This window comes from Dasypus novemcinctus, chromosome 5, assembly GCF_030445035.2.
Source record: "Dasypus novemcinctus isolate mDasNov1 chromosome 5, mDasNov1.1.hap2, whole genome shotgun sequence".
Lineage (NCBI taxonomy): Eukaryota > Metazoa > Chordata > Mammalia > Cingulata > Dasypodidae > Dasypus > Dasypus novemcinctus.
Window position 1 is genome coordinate 22,215,804 of NC_080677.1, and position 24,661 is coordinate 22,240,464.

Below are 24,661 nucleotides of genomic sequence, written 5' to 3' on the forward strand. Positions count from 1 at the left end.
AAAGAAAAAGGAAATGCTGTCCCATAGCCCTCATTATCATTCACGTTCTGGAGTCCTCTGGGGTTTATAACTAAAAAGGGGAAACTCTTGCAGCAGCAGAGTCACTTACCTTGCCAGACTGCCCCTGGAAGACAGTTCCATAAGGGAGTGGGTCGTGACTGAGCACACCCAGACTTACGTTCCTCCTTCTTGGCCCTTCACTCTCTCTCTTACTCTTCATTCAATAACTCAGCCCTAGCCCTACAAACTGCTATTAAAGACAATTATTTCACTTGGTAGATAGAGAGTGGTTGTAAATAAAAATTCGTTTTAGAAAATATATGTAGATAATCAAAGAATTGATGAAATTCAACAACTTTCTCCATCCTCCAGTGCTGTCTGCCCCTCTCCTCCCCGTGGTCCTGCCTTGGAAATCGGCAGCAGTGATTTTTTTGTCATGGGTGACTCATTGACAATTCTCCACCTTCTTTTGCTTTCAGAAAAGTGTTCATCAAAGCTGCAGTTTACTGAGACCATTTTATAAAAGCTGACCGCTGATAATAAATGGTTTTAGTGATCTGAAAGCCTGAGATGAAACCCTATGAGACCTGCACAGGAAAGGCTTTCCTCGTGTCCCAAGATGTATTATTGTGGCTGAATTTCCATGTTATGTTCCGTAAAATGTCCACATGGAACAGTATCCAATGACAGGAGGTTTGAAGCCTTTTAAGCCCATGCAATGTATTAACTGAGTACTAGAATACACTGTACAATGGCCGGATCCTTTTGTTTAACTTTTTTTGGTCCTACTTTTCTCATGTGTGAATGGAGGCAGGTTGCACATGGGAGATTTCAGTCTGTAACCCCTGCTGTGCACTTAACCTCCGTGAGCTGTTTCCCCGTCTGTAAGATAGGGATGATGATGTAAACACCTGTCCCCCCAGGTAGTACACCAGATGCTCACCGGGTGTTAGTGCTTTCCCCACCTGAGACTGGAACACGTGAGAGCAGGGTGCCTCAAATCCCAAATTAAGGCTGAAGCTGAAAAATATGTGAGGCTTGTCTTCAGTGTAATAGGACATATGGACTGTTGAGCCTGAAGAAAGGAGAGAAGTATCAAAGCAAGTTCAGAACTCCCAAGCATGCCTGCTTGTCCTTGTAGAGCACTTCTGCTCACACTGTCTCCTTGGGAGTCACAGCAGTTGCCCAGGAAAGATTCTTCTCCCTGTTTTACAGATGAAGAAACTGAGACTTAGCTGAGCTATGTGAGCTGGTAGTTACTGGCAAGTCTAGACTGAAACTTCAGTCTTCAGACTTCTGGGTCTCTTCTGGCCAATGCTCTACCCTGCTTTGAGAGCTGGACCCTGGGTCTCCTTGTCCAGTTTCAACTACAACAGCTCTGCCTTTACTAGTGCTGGCAGGGAAGGGGGTGTTATATAAAATTTCATATGATAAAATTCTCTACAGAAAGAAAAACAATGTGAAAACCATTGCACTCTACCATAATGTCTTTGCAGCATAGTGCGTTCAAACTAAATTACATTATATTAGCCTGAGATGAGATATAGATAATCTTTAATTTATTCCGTCATTATCCTGATCTCTGTGGGCTAGAATCTGGGACAGTGTTATTGTTCCCCTTTGTGAACGACTGAATAAAAAGCAAAATATGGCCCTCAGGGTCCCCCATGACACAGAGTTTGCAGTGGACCTGTCATTTCATGGCTGCCCAACATTCCTCTTTGTTCAGACGATGAATGTAATCTAGGAGTTGACCCATTGCAGAGAAACAGCATCTGGGAAAAAGAATGTGATTAGGGATTTATGGACTTGGCAGAGCTGAGTGAATCTTTACATAGATCAGTTATAGCAGTGACTTTGTGAAAGAAAAGAAGAATTATCTCTCAGTATGCTTTGGTCTGGAAAAATATCACTGAAATGGCTGGTGCATTTGCGGATGTTCTGTAAATGTCACAGAATCTATAGTGTTATCGTAACAGATAACCCTGACTGACGAAACTTAATAAATGTTTCTTCAAAGCACCAATTTGGAAGGTATCAGGATATTCATGAGATGATGCAGCTTACCCTTCCCTGCCCCATCTGCCCATGACACTTTTCCAACCAGGCACTGTTTCTCAAGGCATGCTGTAGAATATGTGTTTATCTTTTAACAGGGAACTCAAGGAAAAGATTCAGCCAGAAATCTTAGAGCTGATCAAACAACAACGTCTGAACCGCCTCGTGGAAGGGACCTGCTTTAGGAAACTCAACAGCCGGCGGCGGCAAGGTATGGTATAGGGATACTCCCAATGCTGGCAGGGTGAATGGTGACCTGCTCCACGAGGCGTCACAAGGGCATGGGTGTTGGTCTATGGGTGGGCCACAAAGCAAGTTACTTGGACTTGGAGTCAGAATCCAGGTAAGTTCTGGATTCACATATGTATCTAGAGAAAAGCAAAGTCCAAAATTATCCAAAGTCCCACAGAACCACAGAGCCATTCTTTGCCACTCAGTGTACCAAGGCAGCTGGTAATGGTGTCAACAACAGCTGATGAATGCTGAGAGCTGACTCTTCTCTAGACATTTTACTTATGTTAAGGATTTTATCCTCATGATAACCTGTAAAGTAGGTATTGTGTTTATATCCAAATTATAGATGAGAAACTGAGGCGCTGAGAGGTTGAGTAACTTGCCCAATGTCACAGAGGAGCACAGTTTCACACCCAGTCAGTTCTTTGGCCCTTACTTTTATTAACTCACTGTATCAAGTGAGCTGACATTTGTAGAATTTGATCTTGGGACTTCTAGCATAGATGGTCCTTCTTCTCAATTCACCTTCACTGAATCTCTTCTAACTCAGAATTATTCTATTTAGGGTAAGATCCAATGCATCAAGGTGGGGTAGAAGCTGTTTTTATAATCCTCTAGGACAGATTTCTGAAATGGCCCTATAAAATTCTGACCCCAAAATGTTATATCAAAATGGGTGCCAGTAGACCAGTTCCAACAGGTGGGAAGAATTTCCAGTTTTTCTTTGCTGGGGAAGTAGAGTTACTTGATTATTTTCTTGTCCTCATGACATGCTGGTGATAACAAAGTCAAAGTACTCAGATCACACTGTTCTAGAAACAACTGCCCCAACCCACACACACACAAACACAAAAACCCTGAGAAAATCAAGGTTTGGAGAGAGAAGAGACTAGGGATGGGCCAGGAGCTGATGAAAAAAAGGAATAACAAGCATAAGCATTAGCAACTGTCCTAAGAACAAATACCTGTTATGACCAAGGAGAAACGTTGATAGGTATTTCCGAAACACAATGGAGGCTTAACTAGACATGCAGCTCATCTCTACTGACAGACATTCAGGATTTGTGCCAAGCCCATCCCACTGGATATTATTTTAAATGTGCTGAATTTTCAGCAAAATCAAAATATGTCAAATATTACCATAAAAAATCATATTTGGGGACATCCGAAGGCAGAAATTCCTCAATGAATGAAAATGCCAGTTATTCATGGGGGCTTTGCAGCCATGACCGTGAGCTTGGAGCTGGGTCTCTGGAAAGAACAATGGTGGAATAATAAAAGGCAGCTGAGTTGAAAGGCTCACATTTAAAAGAGCAGTGAGACAGGTATCTCATCACTCCCATTTGGTAATTTAAGGATGAGTTGGCTCCCTCCTTTTTCAATACATGCCTTGAACTTGACATCTTTGTCAGTCTAATTTGTATTCCAAGAAGATGGTGTGGCCCATTGGTGAGGATAAGGTCCAGGAGCCAGAAGATGTGGGTGGAATGTTGCCTCTACCCCTCTAGCTGTGTGACTTTGAGCCGTTTCTCCTTGTAAAATGGGTATACTAATGCCAGTCTTTTATGGTTATTGTGAGGTAGAAAGGAGATTGTGAATGTAGCTCTTGGAAGGCAACGATGAAAGGTAGCCGTTATCCCAGAAGAGTGTCTAGGGGAAAAACAGCTGTGAGCAAGGGACCAGTAGAGTTAGCTCTGGGCTTCTTAACTCTGTAAATGATGAGCTAGGTGTCTTTAGGCAGGACATGTGACCTCTCTGGGCCACATTTTCACATCTATAAAATAGGAGAACAGGAATAGACAATCTGTAAGCCAAGAGTCAACCTGTATGCCCCGATCTCTTTGTAACTATTGGAAAAATAAATACTCAGGATACCTTGTCCCATAAAGATGACTTCAGATGTTGGTTTTTTTTTTTACTGGACTTTGAGGAAAGGGCCAAATTATGGGGGGAGGTGTTGGGTGACAAACAAGACACCTACCAACCAAATGCCACCATTGATGTCCAACTAGTCCTTCAGAACCTAATTTATACAACTAAATTTTAACCTTCCACTCTATTTCACTGGGAGATTCACCTTTTATAGGCTAACACAGTAGATTCTACTAGAATATTCCTGTTTCTAGATGTAATCGTTCCAGTTTTTTTTTTTTTGTTAAAGAAGTGTTAGTCCCTTATCTGTAAGCCGTTCCAATTTTCTAAAAATGAATTACCTAATGAACAACAAAAAATATTAGCTTCTAGATTATAAATATATTAGTTCAGCTCCCTTGGAAGCATGACCATCTGTGTTTAATGTAAAATCATCCTTCTGTGTGCAGAAAGGAGGACTTTTTGGTGTTTGGTAAATGGGTTTCAAATCTGGTGACTGGTTCTCTGTGCTTAAAAATAGGAATTCAAAACAGACCGTGCTGAAATTAGTTTCCTATCACCCCATCAAAATCATTTCATTTAGACTTACACAGATTAATGATAACGTGATGTAAATCATTTTTAATCCTTTCGCAAAAGGTGCGTTTCCACTTGACAACCTAGTCCGGAACAGACAGTAGCCTGCCATGTGCCGTTAGAAGACAGAGGAGCAGGGTTCGCCATCCAGAAGCCGATACACACTCCCTTTAAACTTGTCCAACACCTAGTAGGACATGGATGAGTGACTTTAAGCTAGGTTCAAATCTCCACGTCCCCATTCTCTAGCTGGGTAATCTCAGGCAACCTTCTCAATATCTCTGTTTCTATTTCCTCATCTCTAAAATGAGGATGAAGTAAGTTGCTACATCAAGTAGTTGTGAAGTTTAAATAACATTATGCATTCATATCACTTAGGACAGTGCTCAGCACATTATCAAACATTCAGTCATGACCCTTACTAATTTTAGCTTGTAGTTTCTCCACACATAGGTTTTTAGATGCAGAAGGTACAGTGGCATTCGATGCTACATACTTGCTTCCTTCCATTCTGCCCCCTCCACAGAATATAAGGTTCTAGTTGCAGAATCCTTCACAATGAAACCTACCTGAGATTCTGCGGAGAGAGTGGAGGTGAAATCCCAGAAGCTTTCTGTTATCAGCCGCACTAAGAGGACCTGCAGACTCAGTGACTCCCCGCTAGTCTTCTTGTATTTCAGAGTCAGCTGCGTTGAATTGCCTTGATGAGTGCCCAGAGCTAAACATTGGAGAGTCATTTCAAGAAAGGAGAGCGTGGGGCATTATCTTCTTGCTGGGGGCATTATCCATTCCATGACCAACATCCCTCCTCTAAGTGCTAACATGACAAATTCATTTTGGAATTCACTGCTTGGCAAACATTGTCTCCCCTGAGGATCTGTATGCTTCTACATTTCTGCCAACAACGACTATGTACTTTACATTTCTCTTTTGGCTCTGTCAGAAAACCCCACACCAAATGGGGTGTTCAGGCGCAGTAACCATGTAAACCCTTTTTGGGAACAAGTTGTTTCTTCCTTTATTCTGGATTGAGATTGTCTTTCAACATTTCACTAAACCTAAAAATAACTCATTTTTAGAAAGAAAGCAGGTATAAATAAGTACATATTTTCAAATGAAGAAGAGCTAGTTTATTTTCAGGAAAAAAAAAGTACTTTCCAATAAATCAAAATAACGTAATCATTGCCCCCAAAAGGTGGAGGGCCCAGTAGTGTGGATGAGAGGTACTCCATGGACTGAAAGATACTACCATTTTTTGAGAGCCAGCTCTGTGAAAGGTGCTTGATGGATACCTTAGACACATTTTATTCATTACTTAATAACAAAGAACAAGGATTCCTAAGGGTTTTTTTTGTTTTGTTTTTTCCATTTCTGATCATTTTATTCATGGTCTTCTAGACTAATCTTATATGTGTGTGTGTGTGTGTATATATATTACATATTTATATAAAACTTCATTATTTTCTTTTTGGCATTTGCAACTTTTGATTTCCACTGATCCCGAAAATATTTGGTAAATCCTTTTTTTTTTTTAAGATAGTTTAATCATAAATTTTTATAATTTGGCCAAAGTTCTGCAGCTAATAAATGACAGACCCTGTAACCCAGCTATATCCGACGCTAAAGCCTGTGCTTAGGCTAAATCCTCTAAAAAGAATTTGACTCTGGAGTCTCCTTCTGGGAAGCACACTCCAGAGCAGTAGAATTCTGAATCAAAACATGCATTTCTCATTTTGAAGAATATACAGTGACATGAGGAAGATTTGAAAGGCAGAATGACTTTCACCTGTATCTATAGTTGTTTCCCTTTCCTGAATCAATAGAGAAATCTTAGCTCTCATCACCTGGAAGATATTTATTTCCCTTTAGAGACATTACTGGGGCCTGCTATGTTTTATAATTTGAAAAGTGTCAACCTTAAACAAGAAACAGACCTTCTCCTGAACACACTGAAGACTGCACATTTTAGGTCAACTTGGGAAAAATACGAAGTCATAGTGGAAGTGCATCCCAAGGAATTACTTCAGAAAATGCCATCCAGCCTCCAAACACAGAACGCTCAGGGCCTTCTGGATCAGCAGCTGGCTGTCCACTTTGGAAGTGAAGCACAAAATTGTCTCGATATTCCGAGTTTCTGAATATGTGGATGAAGAGATGGCTACCAATCTACTCTCCTCCATGCTCGACTGGGAGCCCGCCATCTTAACTGCATTTTGTCTTTAAAGGCTAGTAAACAGTCTTTGATAATGTTCTCACTGCTTCCTGCTAATTGTTTCTAATGACCCAATCCACCTACTCCTTGCCCAGAGGGATTGAGGAAGTAGTAACTTCATGCTGGATTTTGAAAGGAAACTACACATTTTTCTTACCACAGAAAGAAACTGCAAATCCAACTGTCGCTCATGCCCAATTCTGAAACTGTCTTTCCCCAACATGCTGGGAGTGCTCTCCTGGCCAGAGCTTGCAGCTCTACTTTCAAGATCGAAATATGCACACCATCATGCCTCTAAGCCTTCCCAAAACTAAGATAGTTGAGTATCCGTCCATCTGATTAAGGGTCAAGACAAACTTCTGAAGTCTTTCCCTTTCTTTCAATATTTTGCCATCCATCCAAGACTTCTTGTTCAATGGAGAGGAGTTGTCCACATCACTTTCATTGGTGACGCACTGATCTTTCTTGTTTTCTACCATTTTAGTAGTGGACAGAGAAAGAGGACCTTCTGCAGGAGAAGAGAAGAATTAGCACAAAGTAGCAGGAAAACGAAGGGAAGGTGGTTTTGTAAAAGTCAAGGAATGGAAGCTTCTGGAAGGAGGGATTCTGTCAGCCATACAACATATATTTTTACGACAGAGGTCCAGGTGACCTTCTGTGTTTCTTTTAAACAAACGTTGACTGCAACCTTGCAGGAAGGTAGCTGTTGCCTCATGGACCCCTGATAAATAGCCGCTGTTCTCCAGGAGTTTATGATGTGAGAACAAGTTACACAAGGGATCTTCCACCTTCCCATTTTTCCCTGTGGTATTACCAGAGCTGCTGAATTCTTCCTGCCCACTTCCCCAAGTGTTTGCTCTCTCTCCCCTAATTGCCATTGAGAACTTAGAAAACTCGTTTTTCTTGAACATCTTGGCTTTGTCTCTCATGCCTGTCTTTCATTTTCCTTCTTACAACTGATATTTATATATTCTGTACAGCTGTCTTAGTGATTTGCAGTTTAATTTGTTCTAGAACACAAACTTAAGTTGTCTTTGATAAATTTTGTAAGTCAATACAATAGATTTTGTTTTGAAATCTTATTTTTATTAGAATTGGCTCTGTAACTTAGTAAATATATACAGAAGGGTATACATATAAAATGGATTTTGCATTCTTTAATTTTTTAATAAGAACAATATAACCTGTTCTACTTGTGCTTTCTACCTTTTACAACTGATACAGATCCAATGAGGCCAAAATCTAAAATTAAGCAATCTGACAGTGTTAGGGAGAAAGATGCACTCTCACTACCAAAGAACTGAAAGTTTGATATATGTAACTATGGAATTGCTGCTACTCACATAATTTTTTGGATTTTATTGGGAGATTAACAGAAAGGGTGTCTTGCACTTAACAAAAAGCTATTGATTAACAAGATAATAGTAATTTAAACTAGAAATTTCAAGCCACTATAAAGGTTTATATGTCCCTTACCTAATGTTATAATTGTATCATATTACTTAGGTTCAGTTCTTCCTTCAAAGAATCATCAGAATAACGTGAAGAGACTTTCTAATATTTGCCATCTCTTGTTGTTGAATGTCCATCGTAATTGTTTTTTTGCGACATAACCATTTCCTTTCTAAGTTCATTTTGTGTACCAGTAAAAAATTTTCATGATTCTTCTCCAAGTCCTCTGTGCTGTTTAGGAACTGCTCACACAACTGCTTCATTATTTTCATTCTCTACCTCTAAACAATTCTAGATTATTGAAAAACCTTTTGTTTGCTGTCAGAACGTACTAGCCAATTTTCTTTTTGTTCCTCAGCTTTCTGCACATCTGTATCCCACTGCTGAAACAGAGTCAGAAACTGCTGAGAATATTCTTGGTTAAGTTTTGCCTTTGCTCTTGTTGTGCTTTCCAAACATGTCCAATTTTCTGGTTACTGGTTTTGAGAGAAGCCTTGGTAAACATTTCCAATCTTTTTCTCTTTGCAAGAAGAGCCTTGTTTAATGTCAGTTCGAAATCTTTCTAACACATTCTGTACTTCACTGCTCCCCCCCGCCCATATCTTCTTCCTCAGTCATTCCAGTGCAAGGCCTTTTCTCCCCATGCTTGTCAATTACTGGAAGCTTTCCTTCTCTAATATCCTCCTCTGAGCCACTCAGGTCTTTTTTATCTTCTTTCTCAAAGTCATAGACTCATAAAACCTGATCCTCTGTTGCTGGCTTCCCAGATTTCCTGCTATGCTTTCCTCCAGAGGCACCAAAATTAGATACTTTCTGACTCACAGGTCACAAGCTGTCACTGGTCCAGATCCTGAGCTGGACAAACTCCTCCCTGACCTCATGCCTGAGGCATCAGCTTTGCACGGCTGAGCTCCCTGCCTTTCATTTTAATGACTTTTTTCTCTTTAGGAGGCCCCGGAAACCGAACCCAGGACCTCCCGTGTGAAAGAGAGGCACTCAATCCCCTGAGCCACCTCAGCAATCTGATTTGTTGTGTCTCTCATTGTCTTTCTTCCTTGTGTCTCTTTTATTGCACCATCTTGCATCAACTCATCACACCTGCTAACCACACCTGCCCACCGCTCCAGCTCACCTTCTCCAGGAAGCACCGGGAACTGAACCCGGGACCTCCCATGTGGAAGCAGAAGCCCAATTGCTTGAGCCACATTCGCTTCCCTTAATGACTCTTTTGTCACATCCACTTAACAAATATTCATTGAATGAATAAACTTCATTGAAAGTACAAGCAGCAGAATGTCTATGAGGGCTGATGTTTTATCTTATCAATGAGTCTAAATTGTGCATTTGACTCTATAGTGAATCTGCCTGAATTAAACTATTTACCATACAAGTTTCCAAATATTGAGTGTAATTTATCTCTGGACCATAATGACCCTTGGGCTTCAAGTACCACTGCTTACCCATGGAGCTTATCTCAGCTTGAGAAACAAGGGATTCCTGTAAAGAATGGGCTAAGACCTTTCACAAATAAGGCCTGCATTTCCAGGCATCACATCTCATTAACTCCCTTCCTGGCTGTCCGTCACCCTTCAGTCGCTCTGATAGCCAAAAATCCTGCCTCAGAAGTAGCCAGGGAGAGGGCAGCTTTTTAGCACATTTTAAACTGGCTTCATGGTCATCTCGGGCTATTTAGGTGAGATAAAAGGTCATTCGGGGAGAAGGAACCACCAAAGTCTGCTACATTGGGCCCAGAGAGATTTCATCAGGAGTGCCGCTGATGCTCACTCCCCCAGCAGCAGCCTCCTTTGGAAGTAGGTTTTGTGAATTGCAAGTCACAAATTCTCAGACGTGGTCTCCTCATGGAAAACTGGTAATTTCACATTCACCTAATTAGGATGGCTATGAATTACGCAGGCAATAAGAGTGTTCCTTACCAGGGAAAGTCTCTGAGAAAAATGGCCTGTGTTTGGTGTACATATAAGACAATTTTGAACATTTAGAAATTCCAGATATTTTCCTAGCCATCAGATAACTTTTTTTCCCTCAAACGTTTTCTCCACAATTCAGACTTTGAAACACACGAATTGCCATAGTCTAGGTACATGTCAGAATTCCTGAACCTTATTTATAGATGAAGAAAATGGAGATCACAGAGGCATTCTTCTTATGTAGATAAAGCTCATTGTATGGCTTTTATTTTCATTTTTAAAACTTTTTTGTCTATTATAAGAACTGTAGTTAAAACATGGTTGTGCAGCTGTAGACTCTCTCAGTTCCCTGGTATGGTGGTTGACCATCGTCACCTCCCTGTTAGCTGACCCTGGCAAGTCCAACAAACCAGAGAGTAGGTGTTGCCACTCTGCTGAAGCTCAGGGCCCAGCTGGCACATAGACAGTTTGTGTGATCTAAGTATTAAAAATACATATATAATAAAAAATTTTAAAATTAAAAAAAAACATGGATTTGCCATGAAAGCCGTTTAAATGGGAAAAACGCTTTTCTTCAAATGTCATGGAGAGCTTTTGATTCAGAGCAGTTTCAAAACCATTTGTGTTTGTAGATGTAATCATGAGGTGACTTGACCAAAGCCACAGAGTGCACGATGGTACAAAGGGGCTTACAGGTAAAAATAGACTTTAGGAGCCTTGGGTGTTTTGTGCCTTAGGTGTTTTGACCAAGTCCCTCTTTAACCATCACAACTGTGCAAATTCTTTGCACCAGGCACAGTGTCAAAGGATTGGAACAGTGCAATTATGATGCCTGTGACCGTCACAGAGAGCCCCTGCCTTCTCTGCACAACAGGACTGACAACTGTCCTGGAATCTCACAGTATAGCCACTAAGGCAGGTTGCTTAGCTAGGTCCTGCAGCAGACAGTGGAGAATACTGCGATGGTTAGTGTGTAGACATCAGTCCGAGACATGTGAATGGTTCAAAGATGCTGGAGCAGCTCAGAGGATGGGGAGAATCCTTCTAGCTGCAGTAACCAAAGAAGGCTTCCTGGAGGAGGCAGCATCTGCCTTGAACTTTAGGAGTTACACAGAGATTGCTGTCACTGTTCAAGTTCCTTACTTATAAAAAGTGTTCTTTGCTTCCTCCTCTGTACTTCACAGGCTTGTTCACTGTATTTTATTATACGTGGGTGAGAGGAGGGAGTGAGCAGGTAAAACTAAGGGAGTTATTTATAAGAATGATCCTAAGGCTCTGGTCATGCCTATTCAGAGAGCTAAACTCTAAGAATTAAAGAGGAGAATGATTGGGAATGCCCTCTCTGTGGATAAATCCCTGAATTATTTGCATTATTTCCTAAGGAATTCCACCCCTTGTTAGTACCTCCACCATCCTAACAATCGTCCATTGATTGATTTGTGTGTATGAGATTTAGAGGTGGGGTGTGATGTGTCAGGGTCACTGAGATATGGCCTTGCCCACAACCATTACAATAATCTTAAAATCTCAGAGAGGAAGAGAGAAACAGAAAAGTTCCAGGAAAACTTTTTTTTTTTTATCAGACCTAAGTGAATAAGGAATAGATCCCATAAGGTTTATAGATAATGGCAAAATACCTTCTGGAAACCATCACTTCAGAAAACCTATTGCCATTGACCTTGAGGGAGTTAATACCCTTCCCAAAGGTCTCACCATAAAAACCAAATTTACACCAAGCAGGACTGGTGCCAACAAAATATCAAAATCCAAAGGGAACTAACTGCCCACAGTGTTAGAATTCATTCCTTCCAGCAAACCTAAGGGCAAATAAACTGCTTATTTCTCCAGGCCAAGGGTATTAGGAAATACGGATGTTGATATTTTTGGAAACCAGAATCACTTACCTTGTAAACTCTTTTTTCCCCAGACAAATTCTGGTATTGTCGACTTTCACCAAATCACAAGGTCCTACACTATGGAGACTTGGAAGAAAGTCCTCAGGGAGAAGTGCCCCATGATTCCTTGCAGGACAAACGTAAGTGACTCTCCTATAGAGCGGGCCTGAGTTTGGGGTGGTCGGTTGCTCTTTTAACCGCAAAATATCATGGAGAAAAACTTTCAACCCGGATAAACATTTGGATATGTTTTCTCCTTTGTAATAAGTCTTGGCCTGAAGATTCTCATCAAGCTCAAGACGTTGGTGGATTTCGGGTCTGGAGCTGAACGGGGAAGAGTATATTAAGGGATATTCACAGAATTTTTCCTGAAAAATGTAAACTTGGGGTTCAAATGGCCCCTTTGGCATTACTACCCTGATGGTTTCAAGGAGCAAAAGAATATAAAAGTGATTCTAACAATTGTCCTTTTTCTGACAAAACAAAATAATTTCATATGAATTACATGCTTGATTCCAACCACATCTATTCATTATAGTTTAGTGTACCGTATAATTACAGTGCAGAGCTAATGGCAGATCCAAAAATGGCTGACTTACTCCAAAGAAGCAAGTCAGATACTTTGAAAATTTATCGTCGGTGACACCTTATTGTTTGCTAAATATTACGTGAATTGTTGGTATTGAGTTGCTTTTTCCATATGCTGTCTGCTTTAACATGTCTGCTTTTGAGGAGCCGATAATATGCTGGACTTTCTTATCCCAACACCAAGCCAGGTGCCAGGTTTGTTGAACGTGTTTGGGGTACAAAGTAAACAGAGCATTAAGGAAACATTAACATATGCAAGGGTGATGAATTCATTCGGAAGAGGAACGAAATGAAGTGAACATAGCCTCAGAGGACATCCCAGGTAGAGAAATCAAAGAGTGAGAAAACAAATCAGGACACTTTTAATTTTGAATAACCTTGAAAAGTCACATCGACACTGCAGTGAGTCAGATAAGCATGTCCTAGATAAGACTCTTTACCCCCAAGTCTTAGCACCTGCTCTCCACACCCATCAGAGTCAAATCTGGACTGCTTTTCTTTTTTTAATTTATTTATTATCTTTTTTTTAAAGATACATTGATCACACAAAATGTTACATTAAAAAATATAAGAGGTTCCCATGTACCCCATTCCCCACACCCCCAACTCCTTCCTTCATTAGTGTGGTACATTCATTGCATTTGATGAATACATTTTGGAGCACTGCTACACATCATGGATTATAGTTTACTTTGTAGTTTACTCTCTCTCCCAGTCCATTCAGTGGTTTATGGCAGGATGTATAATGTCCTGAATCTGTCCTTGTAATATCATTCAGGACAACTCCAAGTCCCAAAAATGCCCCCATATCACACCTCTTTTTCCCTGTCCTGCCCTCAGCAACTCCCATGGCCACTGTCTCCACATCAATGATATAATTTCTTCCATTTCTAGAGTCACAATAATTCTATAGTAGAATACCAGTAAGTCCACTCTAATCCATATTTTAGCCCTCCATCCTGAGGACCCTGGGAAGAGCGGGCTTAGATGCCACATGGCTGATGGATGGGATTCTCCTGCTTGCTGTTGTAGATTCCCTCAGTTCCTTGGTGTGGTGGTTGACCATCCTCACCTCCTTGTTAGTGGACCTGGGTAAGTCCAACGAACTGGAGAGTAGGTGTTGCAACTCTGCTGAGGTCCAGGGTCCAGCTGACAAATGAACAGACCAGAGATTCAAGTCTCCTGGGCATACACCAACCCCAGCACCAACCACAGGTTTAGTAAAAGTGACAGAAGGGGTATGTATAGAGAAGTCGCATCTAAGTCCAATTCAATCACACTCAGGAGTACAAATTCCAAAGTAGGACCCACTGGCAAGGCACTGAAATTCAGAGCTATCTGCCATGACTGTAGGACCTGGGTGTCTCCATAGCCCTCAGGAGCACCACTACCTGGGGTTGTATCTACTTTGGCTGTCTCTGAGATTCTGCTGAGACGTACGTAAGTGCGTATGTTTCTGATGAACTCCCGACTCATTTTGAAGACTCTTAACCATTAAACTCATTTGTCTTTACCATTTCCCCCTTTTATTCAAGATCTTTTTCCGGTTGCATCACCAGCCAGTGCTTGATTGTAATCCTTTAGTGCCAGGGAGGCTCATCCCCAGGAGTCCTATCCCATACTGGGGGGGAAGGTAATGCATTTATATGCTGAGTTTAGCTTAAAGAGTGGCCACATTTGAGCAACACGTAGGCTCTCAGGAGGTAACACTTAAGCACTCTGCAGCTCTAGGCCAAGTTGAAATTTAAAGCACATGGGTTCATAAGCATAGTCATGAGTATTAAGGGCCCATCATTGAACTATCTTTCTTCACTGGTCTTTACCCTTGGACTTCAGGGATTGTTGCTGTTCCATTGGAGAATGCTACAGAGCTCCCCAGGATGGGAACTCAGCACTCCCTCATTTGTCACTTGAAACTCTACCCACTGTGTCAATACCCAACGAACATCTGAACATATCTATATACCCTATATGCATGCCCTGGAAAACTCCCTCCCACCCATGCATCCCCCATCAATGACACTCCATACCAGTGCTCCTCCCCTGCCAAAGTTGAACCCCTCTGTAATCCAAAACTTCTTAAAAAATGAAGCCTAACATATTGCCAAATTGAATAAATAGGAAAATGAAATAGTAATGATAGATTTAAAGATTAGAAATAAAATACTTAATTTAGAAAAACTAAAATAAAGTAAAAAATAAATTGGGGTATTAAAAAATGAAAAATATCATAAAAACTTTTTGACGTTTTGCCTTTTATCACTGTAATAGGTATTGCCCTGTATGTACATTGGCATGGCAATCTCTTCCATTTCTTCCTCAGTGTCTTACATCTTTTCTTTTTATTATGTCTTCAAAAAAGTTTTAGGTCACAGTCAAATCACGTATAGAATACAGGGGACTCCCACATACCCAACATCCTCTCCCTCCTCTCCTCTCCCCAGCAATGATCTTTTTACGTGTGGATGTTACATTTGCTACAACTAATGTACAAATATTGAAACATATCTACCAACCATGGTTATGATATGGTTTATATTATGGTTTACATTTTAGACTGTACACTTTTATAAATTTTTGGTTACATTATGGTTTACATTACGGTTTACATTTTAGACCATATACCCCTACAAATTTTTGGTGAGATTTGACATGGCTTCCATCCATCATCGCACAATCATGCAGAACAGCTCTATTGCTCACCAGTTAATCCCCCCTTCCATCTACTCTATTCATCTCCCCATTCCCCACCCAGGGGCCCACCTTGACAACCAAGCTTCACTGCCTGAAGGATAAGACAGACTAGTGTGTCAAGCCCTCAGCCTTGTTGCAAGAACTGCCTTCCCTACAGCTCACAGCCATCGGAGGTGAAAATAAATCCTTCAGTGGGAAACCTCTGGACATATTCAGCCTCTTGCTGACAGACAGCCAGCTTGGAACATCCACTCTTCCTCCCGCTTAAAAATAGGACAGTCTGGTCTTTGCAGTGTTATTTCGTTCAGAAATCATTCTCATTTCCTTTCATAGAAGAGCCTCCCCAACTCCCATGGGTACTGCAGTGAAGAAGAAAAGAAATCTGAAATTCTTGGCTGCAGAGGACCTGGGACAGCCTCTGCCCCACTGCTGTGTGGGAGGGTCCGGGCTTCTGCCTACTGATGAGGACTACCCCCTCCACGTCTCAGAAAGCCTTCCTAGCCCCGTGGTTCTCAAAGTGCAGTCCCAGAACCGTCAACAGCAGCATCACCTGAGACTGTATCTGAAAGGCAAATGCTCAGGGCACAGCAATCTGTGTTTAAACGGACCCTCCAGGGATTTTGATGCACAGTCAGGTTTGAGAACTGCTAAGCTAGGTTTTGCCCTGTATCCCACACAGTGATTCCCCAACTTGGCTTTCATCAAGGAGTTAAAAGAAAACAGTTAAGTTAATTGATAGAAGGTTGCCAACCTTGACTTTGGCAAATGAGAATATTAAAAAAATCTAATGAAAATTTACTATTACAATCATTTCATAAAGGAAAGGTCCCTTGATCATGAGAATGGTCAGAAGGACCTAATCTTAGAATAAAGGACAATCCCTTCTGCTGAATTAAATTAGCTTAAAAAAAAGATACCAGTGTTCTCATTTTCTTTATTATTAACTGATGAAAAATCCTCATGAACTAGGGCTAGTTCATAGGCCAGTGATTTGAAATCACAGTTGTACAGTGGTAAAATGAAAAAAGTTAGAGGTGATCATTGATTGGTGCAGCCAGCTTCTTAGGTGGCCCCACAGCCCCATTCTTAACTTGATGTAGAGGTAGGGAAAGTAGTCTGGACAAAAAGAACACAACTTGATTCATTGCTTTCCACATGGCCTAATGACTCTGCTCTCCCATTCATTGGGGCTATTAATTATCCCCACATTTATAGGGATAGAATCCATTTCTCAACCCAAAGATTGGCATTCAATCAGTAGGCGCTCACTTTATACATGGCACTCCCATTTTAACAGGTCTTGATGCTTAGGAAGCTGATGGCCCTGCTCCCAGAGAAGGCTCAAGGGGTAGACAACACCTGAACCTTGTGTCCTGTGCACAAGGTAATGTCCCCAACCCTACTAAGGTGTTCACTCTAAGACCCCAGGCGTAAAAATATGGGGTTAAGAACCAGGAGCCTGATATCAGGGAATCCAGGTGGGGCGAGGGGAGAGCTGGCTTGCCAGAGTGGTTGCAGGAGAAGAGGGAGGTCAGAGCTGCCTATCTCCACGTGGCATTTCCAGTGGTTGTGTAGTGATGGGAAAGGGTTACACAGTCCCTCCTGCTAGTGCCTCCAGAATTCCTGTATGTCCTTTCTTCTGCAAGGTTCAAAGCGACAGTATAAATTTCCAAAGGACCATTCCATAAAGTTTCTCCATTGCAAGATAAACCAAGAATGCATACGGGAGTGAGTGAGAGTACAGGTGTGTCCATTTGGAGGGAGGGGCAGGTATACATGTGTGACTCTGTTGGTAAGATTATATCATGTGTGCCAGGCAGGGGCTATTTATTCATGTAACACAGTCACATAAAGATAGTGTGTGCCCCCAGCCTAGGAAAAAGTTTGCTGTTTCCTGCCTGCCTCTTGGTTTGCATTTAATTCCAATTTGACATTCTGCCTGGAGCAAATAGCCACCCTCTTGGAGCCCCTAAAAGCCAGAAACCTCATTCCACTAGAAAAATGCAACATGCCTTTAATTAACATTAAGTGCCATTGCTCATGCCATGTACGATTGCCCTCTCTCGAGACCAAGGGGAAAATTGTCTTCCGCCCCTTGAGTTAATCAGTACTGAATATTGAGATATTGATGAATCCAAGAGTATAATTGCATCCTTTAAATATACTGGAGCCAGGGAAGATTGAGGGTCTCTCCTTAGCTGTCTTCTTCCCTAAAGGCATAGGAAATCTCTCTTCTCGTGTTCCTTTTTTTGGCAGGAAATATGGTCCTCAAAAATCCACATAACCTTCCATCCCCTTCAGCCCACCTCCCTCCCCGCAGGGTTTACAGCCTGTCACCACCCCCACTGAACGCCAGGCTCCTTGATTTCCAGCCGTGCTCTGGACCCATTAGGGCCTCCCTTTGAAAGAATCTAGGCCAGCGCATCTCACTCCCACATCAAAGGGACTGGGGAAGAGAAGCACAGCCTCACCTCCTCAGTGAGGAGATTAAGCCCGTTACTGTAGATGAAGAGAGCCAGCTAATGCGCGAGGCAAAGTGGGTGATTTGGGTCATTGAAGCGTGGTGAATAATTCAGGTCCCGCAATCTGCAGAGAGAATTAACTTCTACTCACAATCAGCATTTGGGACGTACTGTATGCCAGGTGCTGCACCAACAGCTCTACAGCAATTCTCCTGTCGAGGATCTGAAGAGGGGCGTATTTGTGCCCTTGCTTTACAGATAAGGAAACTGAGGTACAGAAGGATTAAGTAACTTGCTCAAAGTCACATGGAGGGGAGTAGTAGAACAAAGAGCTGAAGGAACCCTCTGGCCCTGTGGCCCGGATGCTCACCCACTACTCCAATATAGCCTAGATTACAAGCCAAGTGTGAGTGTCACTCCAGCATTGGGAGCTAATTCACCAAGCAACTCTAGGAAGTCATTCCCCCAGCAGAGAGGAAGCTGAGGCTCAGAGAAGTTAAGCCCAGAGTACTACAGCCAGCGGGTAGTTCTCAAATCCCAGCCCAGGCACTCTGATGCCATGCACAGCCTTCCCACCCTTCTGAGCTGCTTGGCTGCCCTGCCACGTAGAGAGGCCAGATTCTTCCTGAATGCACTGAGGTCAGCCTGTCCCTCCTCAGTACCTGTACACAGAGGTGCTTCTAGTTCTGGACTACACACACAGCAAGTGCTCGCAGCTTAATAACTTCTTCCTAGGACTCGTTTCTGTCTTGATCTGGCTCCCAGTTATGAAAGCCAAAGCTCTTTCCATCACGGTGGCCCCATTTACTTTTGCAACCACAATTTTGTTTTAAATCACAATTAAAGTCCCTTCCACTGATGTTAGCAACCAAAAGAGTACATGGGTGAAGTGAAAGCCACAGTTGGGCTGTGCTCAGCATGATCTGGGGGTATTGGCACCTTTTTAACATTGGGAGAAGCCATGGGCCAGCAATCACCTGGCGGGGAAGAGAGAGCACCAGTCCCAGCTCTCTCCCCCACTAGCAGTGTGATATAGCCTAATTTATTCCCTCTCTTTAGGTCTCAGTCTCCCCACCTATGAAATAAGAGCCTGGAATTAGATCATGTCAGTTCCAGCTCAGACTGAAGAAAGCTTTGCAACCATTGAAGACTTGCCCCACATAGTCATTCCCCTCTCACATCTTACAATGAAATGTGAGAATAAGTGGGGGTACAGGAGGAAAGGGGAGGTGTGCTTCCTTCACCTGTGACCTTCCTTCACCTGGCTCTTTATCTTGTCCCCATACAAAAAGGTCTGATCTAAACATCAGCCAGGCTTTGGAGTCACCAAGTCTCCCCTTCCTGCTCCTCCTTAGCTGCAGAAGATTCAGGTCTTAGCCTCTGCTTCTGCTTGTGGGAATAGAGAGGATGGCATTTCAGCCCTGCCAAAACCTAATCTCTTAAGACAAAGTATGCAAAGAACAACCTCTAAAAACTACACTATATTTTTAGTATTTTGTATTTTCTTTTTAACCATAATTTTGAGTGATATAGCAGCTTGTCTCCTTGACAGGGGACAATGCATGTAAAAAACATAAAATATGTCCTGCAACAAAGCCCAGTGGAAAAGTGCCTTTCTTCCCCTGAAGGCTTCCATTAGAGATGCTGAAGTCTGTCCCCCTGACTGACTCATGTGTTACTCTCATCCCACTCCATATGATGCCGTTTCAAAGCCAAGGGATGCCTAACTATTTATAGATTACAGACACTCTGTCTAGTTCATCGGCCATGTTATGTATTATATAAGATTATGTATATCTTATATAATACAATGCAATTGTGACTCACATACCATTTGAAGCTTGGGAATGTTTTTGTAAATTCTTATGTTAATGATATCACAAAGTCATTTCAATGGTAGATTTTCCAATGAAAAGTAAACCAACTTCCCAAAGCATCTACATTTCCCCTCCCAAGGTAGTAACTAGGCAACTAGATAGGCCACTGGAGGGAAATAGGGCCAACTGGTTGTGAAAATGGACTTGAGGAGAAGGAAGTCAGTGTTCAGGGTCAAAGATAAGTTCAGGAATCACAGGGGCCACCAATAGGAAGATGCCAGTCCAGAAGGGGTCTGAGGTAAAGGGTTCTACCAGTCAGGATGGGCTACATTATGCTGCAGGAAAAAACAACCCCCATTATCTCAGTGGCTTAGCACAACAAAAGTTTCTCATGCACATCATATAACTCACATGGGTTGGCAAAGAACTGTTCCACACAGTTACTCAAGGATTCCAGCCAGTGGCTACTTGGTTGGGGGTGGGGTGTAGATGGCAGGGAGCCTGCAGAGATTCCTTGAAGCTTCACCACATTCCCCCTCCACCCCGTTCTTCTACAGGGTTAGGGCAAGCTCTAGGGGTTTCATATTCTAAAACCACCCCCAAGATCCAATTCCATAAGAAAAGTCTGTGAACTTATGAAATCTCTCATTATCGTCATCATTCAGGAAATCTAAGAAATTGATTACTTGGAGCTCTCACAAATCCTCAGTTGCCACCTTTGGTAAAGCTGATCCAGGTGCTCAGGTCCCTGAATTCAAAGTCCCTTCTTGGACCTAAGGTTTAGGGATTGCAGTATAGAGGAAGACTGCATTTTTAATTAAAGTTCCAAACCACCCTACTTCCTTCTTTCTCAGATAATCTTATCAAAAAGTTTAAATGCACAAACCTTTCCACTTTTTCCTTCTTATCTCCCGAGTCCTGAGTAAGACATGAGATAACATCATTTTATTGAAGTTTGTTATTTCCAGAATCTCCAAAATAGCTGCCAGCTACCATTTCCCCTTCAGAAAGGAACATTCCTTTTGTTTAATTCGGTTCAATTTCTTGTCTGTAAAGTGGGGATAACAAAACCTGCCACACTGAACTGTTAGGAGAATCTAATGAGTTGGGGAATGAGAATTCAGGAAGTATTTAGATGCGGATACATTTTTTGAGATGGGTCTGCTTTCCTTTATTATCCAAGACTCAGAAACCAAGTGGATTTAGATACTGTGGCAAGAGATGCTGTATATGCAATGTACTTGGCATTGCTCCTGGCACATAGAAGCCTTCCATACTGTCGGCCCCCACAGCACTGTTATTATTACCGCGGCTTCTATTGCTATAACATTATCACTATTATGACATTTAAGTGGTCTTTGTTTTTTTTTTTCTTAATTGTTTTACTGACCCCAACTCACCTATCAACACAGCTTTTCTCCCCAGTGATGCTTTTGACTGCAGCATGTTTTCGTTTCTAGTCCTGAGACACGGCCTACCTTCTCCCCTTTTCACTACTTTTCTTTTTCTATAGTGGTTTCTTGGGACAGTACCTGTGGTAGCAGACTCAATGTTTGGTCCTCCTTTTTTATTGACATCTACGCTTTCACATGGTTTAGTTACTTTCATTTTCTTTTATGAATTACAGTGCCGGTGGCAGATATCAAAGCTGTAGTGACGGGAAAGGACTGCCCTCATATGAAAGAGAAAGGTGCCCTTAAACAAAACAAGGTATGATTTTGATATTACTTCAAATAGCTCTGTCGGCACAGTGCAATCGGGGCCTTTGGTGGAGCCAGCCTTTCTTCGTTAGCAGTGAACGTGTGTGCGTGTGCGTGTGCATGCATGCAATCACACACCTCTTACTCAGCTCTCCTTTCCCTCTTTCCTGATTTCTTTTACATCCCTTAGTCTTATTCTTTCTCTCACAGATTACTTTGCTCATCCCCACCATCTTCTCTTCCATTCTTACTCTTCCTGTGTCTAGCAACTCCAGGAATTGCCCTCTTGTTACCACCATCCAGTCCTTTCTCAAGCCTTCCCTGCTCATCCCCAGCCCTTCCCCATGCCTTTCCTCATCTCTGATTTTTGCTCATATACTTCCTTCTCCCATCTCATTCCCAGTCTCTTTCATTTTCTTCTGCTGTTGAAGCCTCCCTGAGGTCTCAGTGAAGCCTGGGAAAGGCAGGGATCAGCTGGTTCAAGGAATCCTAGAAAATTTTAAGGGCCTGATCTCCTTTGGCATCATGAAAAGCAGACTGTGAATATCTCAAACCCTGCTCAAAGGAGAAAATTTTCCCCCAAAACGTGTATATTGCTGTAGCAGTTTGATATTATTGATGAATTCCAAAAAGAAATATTGGATTATGTTTGTAAACTGGTCTTTTCCTCTGGACATGAGATTATATTGGATCAAGTGAACCTCTTGTGTCAGTAAGGCATTGAGTGCTGGCCCCTTGGTGGGTGCGGACTCACAGATAAAAGACATGGCAAAGGACAGAGTGGAGGGTTTTTGATGTTCAGGTTTTGATGTTGGATTTGATGCTGATGCCTTAAGCTGGAGCCCCGGGAAGTAAGCACACAGAGGAAAGAGAGGCAACCCTCAGGAAGAAAGGAACCTTGAACCCAGAGAGGAGCAAGACCCTGGAAGAGGGAACCCAGAAAGCCTGGACCCTTGCAGATGTCAGCAGCCATCTTGCTCCAACACATGAAAATAGACTTTGGTGAGGGAAGTAACTTATGCTTTAAGGCCTGGTATCTGTAAGCTCCTACCCCAAATAAATGCCCTTATAAAAACCAACCAATTTCTGGTAGTTTGCATCAGCACCCCTTTGGCTGACTAATACAATTGCTAAAGCCCATTTCATATTGCAATATTTTCCATCCCCTCCTGGTCAACTGATCATCCATCACCATAACATCCCGTGTTCCATCACAGAGGGTGTGGGAATGAGAAGGAATGGTCTAAAGAGATGGGAGAGATATCTTGCCCCCAATTTGGAGGTTCTTGCCCTTGGAGGGACAATCAGGGAGCCAATGCTTTGTTTATACTAATTGGCATCTTGTGATACATAGTGCCCATTCATGGGCAAAAGTGTCCAGGTTTATCTGGGTACTCCAGATATCTCCACACCAAAATATCACATAGATCAATAAGTCACGTCCTTATTGTCCAGCTACAGTAGCTAGAGGAGCACCAAAATTAAACATATCCTACTGACTGATTAGAGTTAAAGTTCTAAGACAAAGGGGAAATCAGGTCTTCAAAGGATGGCCCTATCCATGGTTAAGGAATAAGAGAAGGACTGTGGAAGTACTATTCAGGGAGACAGGAGGGAAGGATACAGGAGACTGGGAACAGATCTTTGCTTCTGAAGTTACATAAGTACAACTCACCTGAAGTCCATATGAATTCCTTATTTTTAAGCCTATCACAACATCTATCATATAGTACACTTCACTGACAACATAATTTTGTAATGGCTTGCTTAAGAGGCCAGGGCCTGTGGGTCATCTGTTTCACAGCACATCTGGGGCTGTCTGTTATGCCCTTCTCCATGATGTGGGAGGATGGGATTCTACTGCTCAGCAGATTCCTGAGGAGCATCCTTAACTGTGGCAGTAAATCCCCCAGCTCACACAATTTGCCTCCTGTGACTTGTCTTCCTTCAACACCAGTAGGGATTTCCATATTTTTTACTTATCAGGTGTTCCCTGCAGTCCAGAGCCAGAAGCACAGGCTCTGCTTGTCTCCAGCCAAGGTCCCCATGGTTATACTAACAACTAGATCTGAGCAGGAAGCTATGCAGGGAAATCCACAGCAATACGGATATATAACCCAGAGACAGCCAGGAGGAATTTAGTTGGAGGGCAGGACTCAAGCCCTCCTTGGTCCTCCTCAAGATAAAGGAAAGTATGTAAAATAAGTATGGAGATATCATCTCCAACATGTGAAAAGCTTGGAAGTCATCACTTCCATCCTTATAACAGGAGAAAGCTAGACAAATTGAAAATCAACAACTTTTTTGGACCCATTAGAAAACCAAGGTCACAGGACAAACTGCCACCCTGAAATGTGGAGAATCAAGAACATCAAGAGAGTCCCAGCCAAGATCTGATTACCTGAAGCAGAATCTTCAGGAGACATAAATTGGTAGGAACATTTAAATGGTAATTTTGATGAATTGATGGGAGCTGAGTCAGGACTAGTATGAGAGTAAGATATTTCCAGAAACCACAGTCTTAGGAGGTCCCCTGCATGGCCTTTACCTCAAGAAAAACTACCAGATCTTCAAGGTGAAGATACAGGAAAGATCCCTTCATAACTCTGGCATTGTGGTGTGGGGAAGTAATTGTAAAATACCCGAGTTTCCCTCATAATGAAGTCCTGTTTTCCAGAGTTTTATTCCAAATGGGGAAAAGGGCTGCCTCCATTCTATCCCCCTTCTACCCTGCTGATATCACCTAAAGCAGGGGAAACTTAGTCAATGGGGATCAAGACTTCATGAAAATAGTTTGGGAACTTTATAACCAAGGAAAAAGTCGGGGATGTAGGAGGGAGGGGGACTATACCACTGGACAGCACTTGTAAAGGTCACAGTCTAAAGACACAGGCCTGCTAGAAGATTGAGATTTAATAGGAATATTAAAGAACACTACTCTTCATCCACACGTTACCACCATAGCAACAAGACTTCAGTATAATAGCAGTTGATTATAACTGAAAGCAGTATAAGACACAGACTCTCTCTGAGGAGGATTTAGGGGAGCATAAAGTCAAGAGGGGAGATAAAAACAAGGATACCACAGGAATTTTAAGCCTCTGGAACATATAACTAATATGAAACATAGCCCAACTCCTAGCCAGATGAACACAAATCCTCATACTAAAGGC

General features: G+C 42.2%; 1 protein-coding gene and 1 pseudogene across 7 annotated transcripts in view; one reads left to right on the forward strand and one right to left on the reverse strand.

Moving 5' to 3' along the window:
• The window catches only part of ELMO1 (engulfment and cell motility 1), a 559,155-nt gene that overhangs the window by 517,303 nt on the left and 17,191 nt on the right, over positions 1 to 24,661 (forward strand). For all 7 annotated transcript variants that reach the window (XM_058296771.1, XM_058296773.2, XM_058296772.2 and 4 more), the window contains 3 exons: positions 2,157 to 2,269; positions 12,260 to 12,367; positions 21,416 to 21,498. In XM_058296771.1, coding sequence (XP_058152754.1) covers positions 2,157 to 2,269; positions 12,260 to 12,367; positions 21,416 to 21,498 — 304 coding nt within the window. The remainder of the gene's footprint in view (positions 1 to 2,156; positions 2,270 to 12,259; positions 12,368 to 21,415; positions 21,499 to 24,661) is intronic.
• Positions 8,473 to 9,868, reverse strand: LOC139438946 (synaptonemal complex protein 3 pseudogene; annotated as a pseudogene).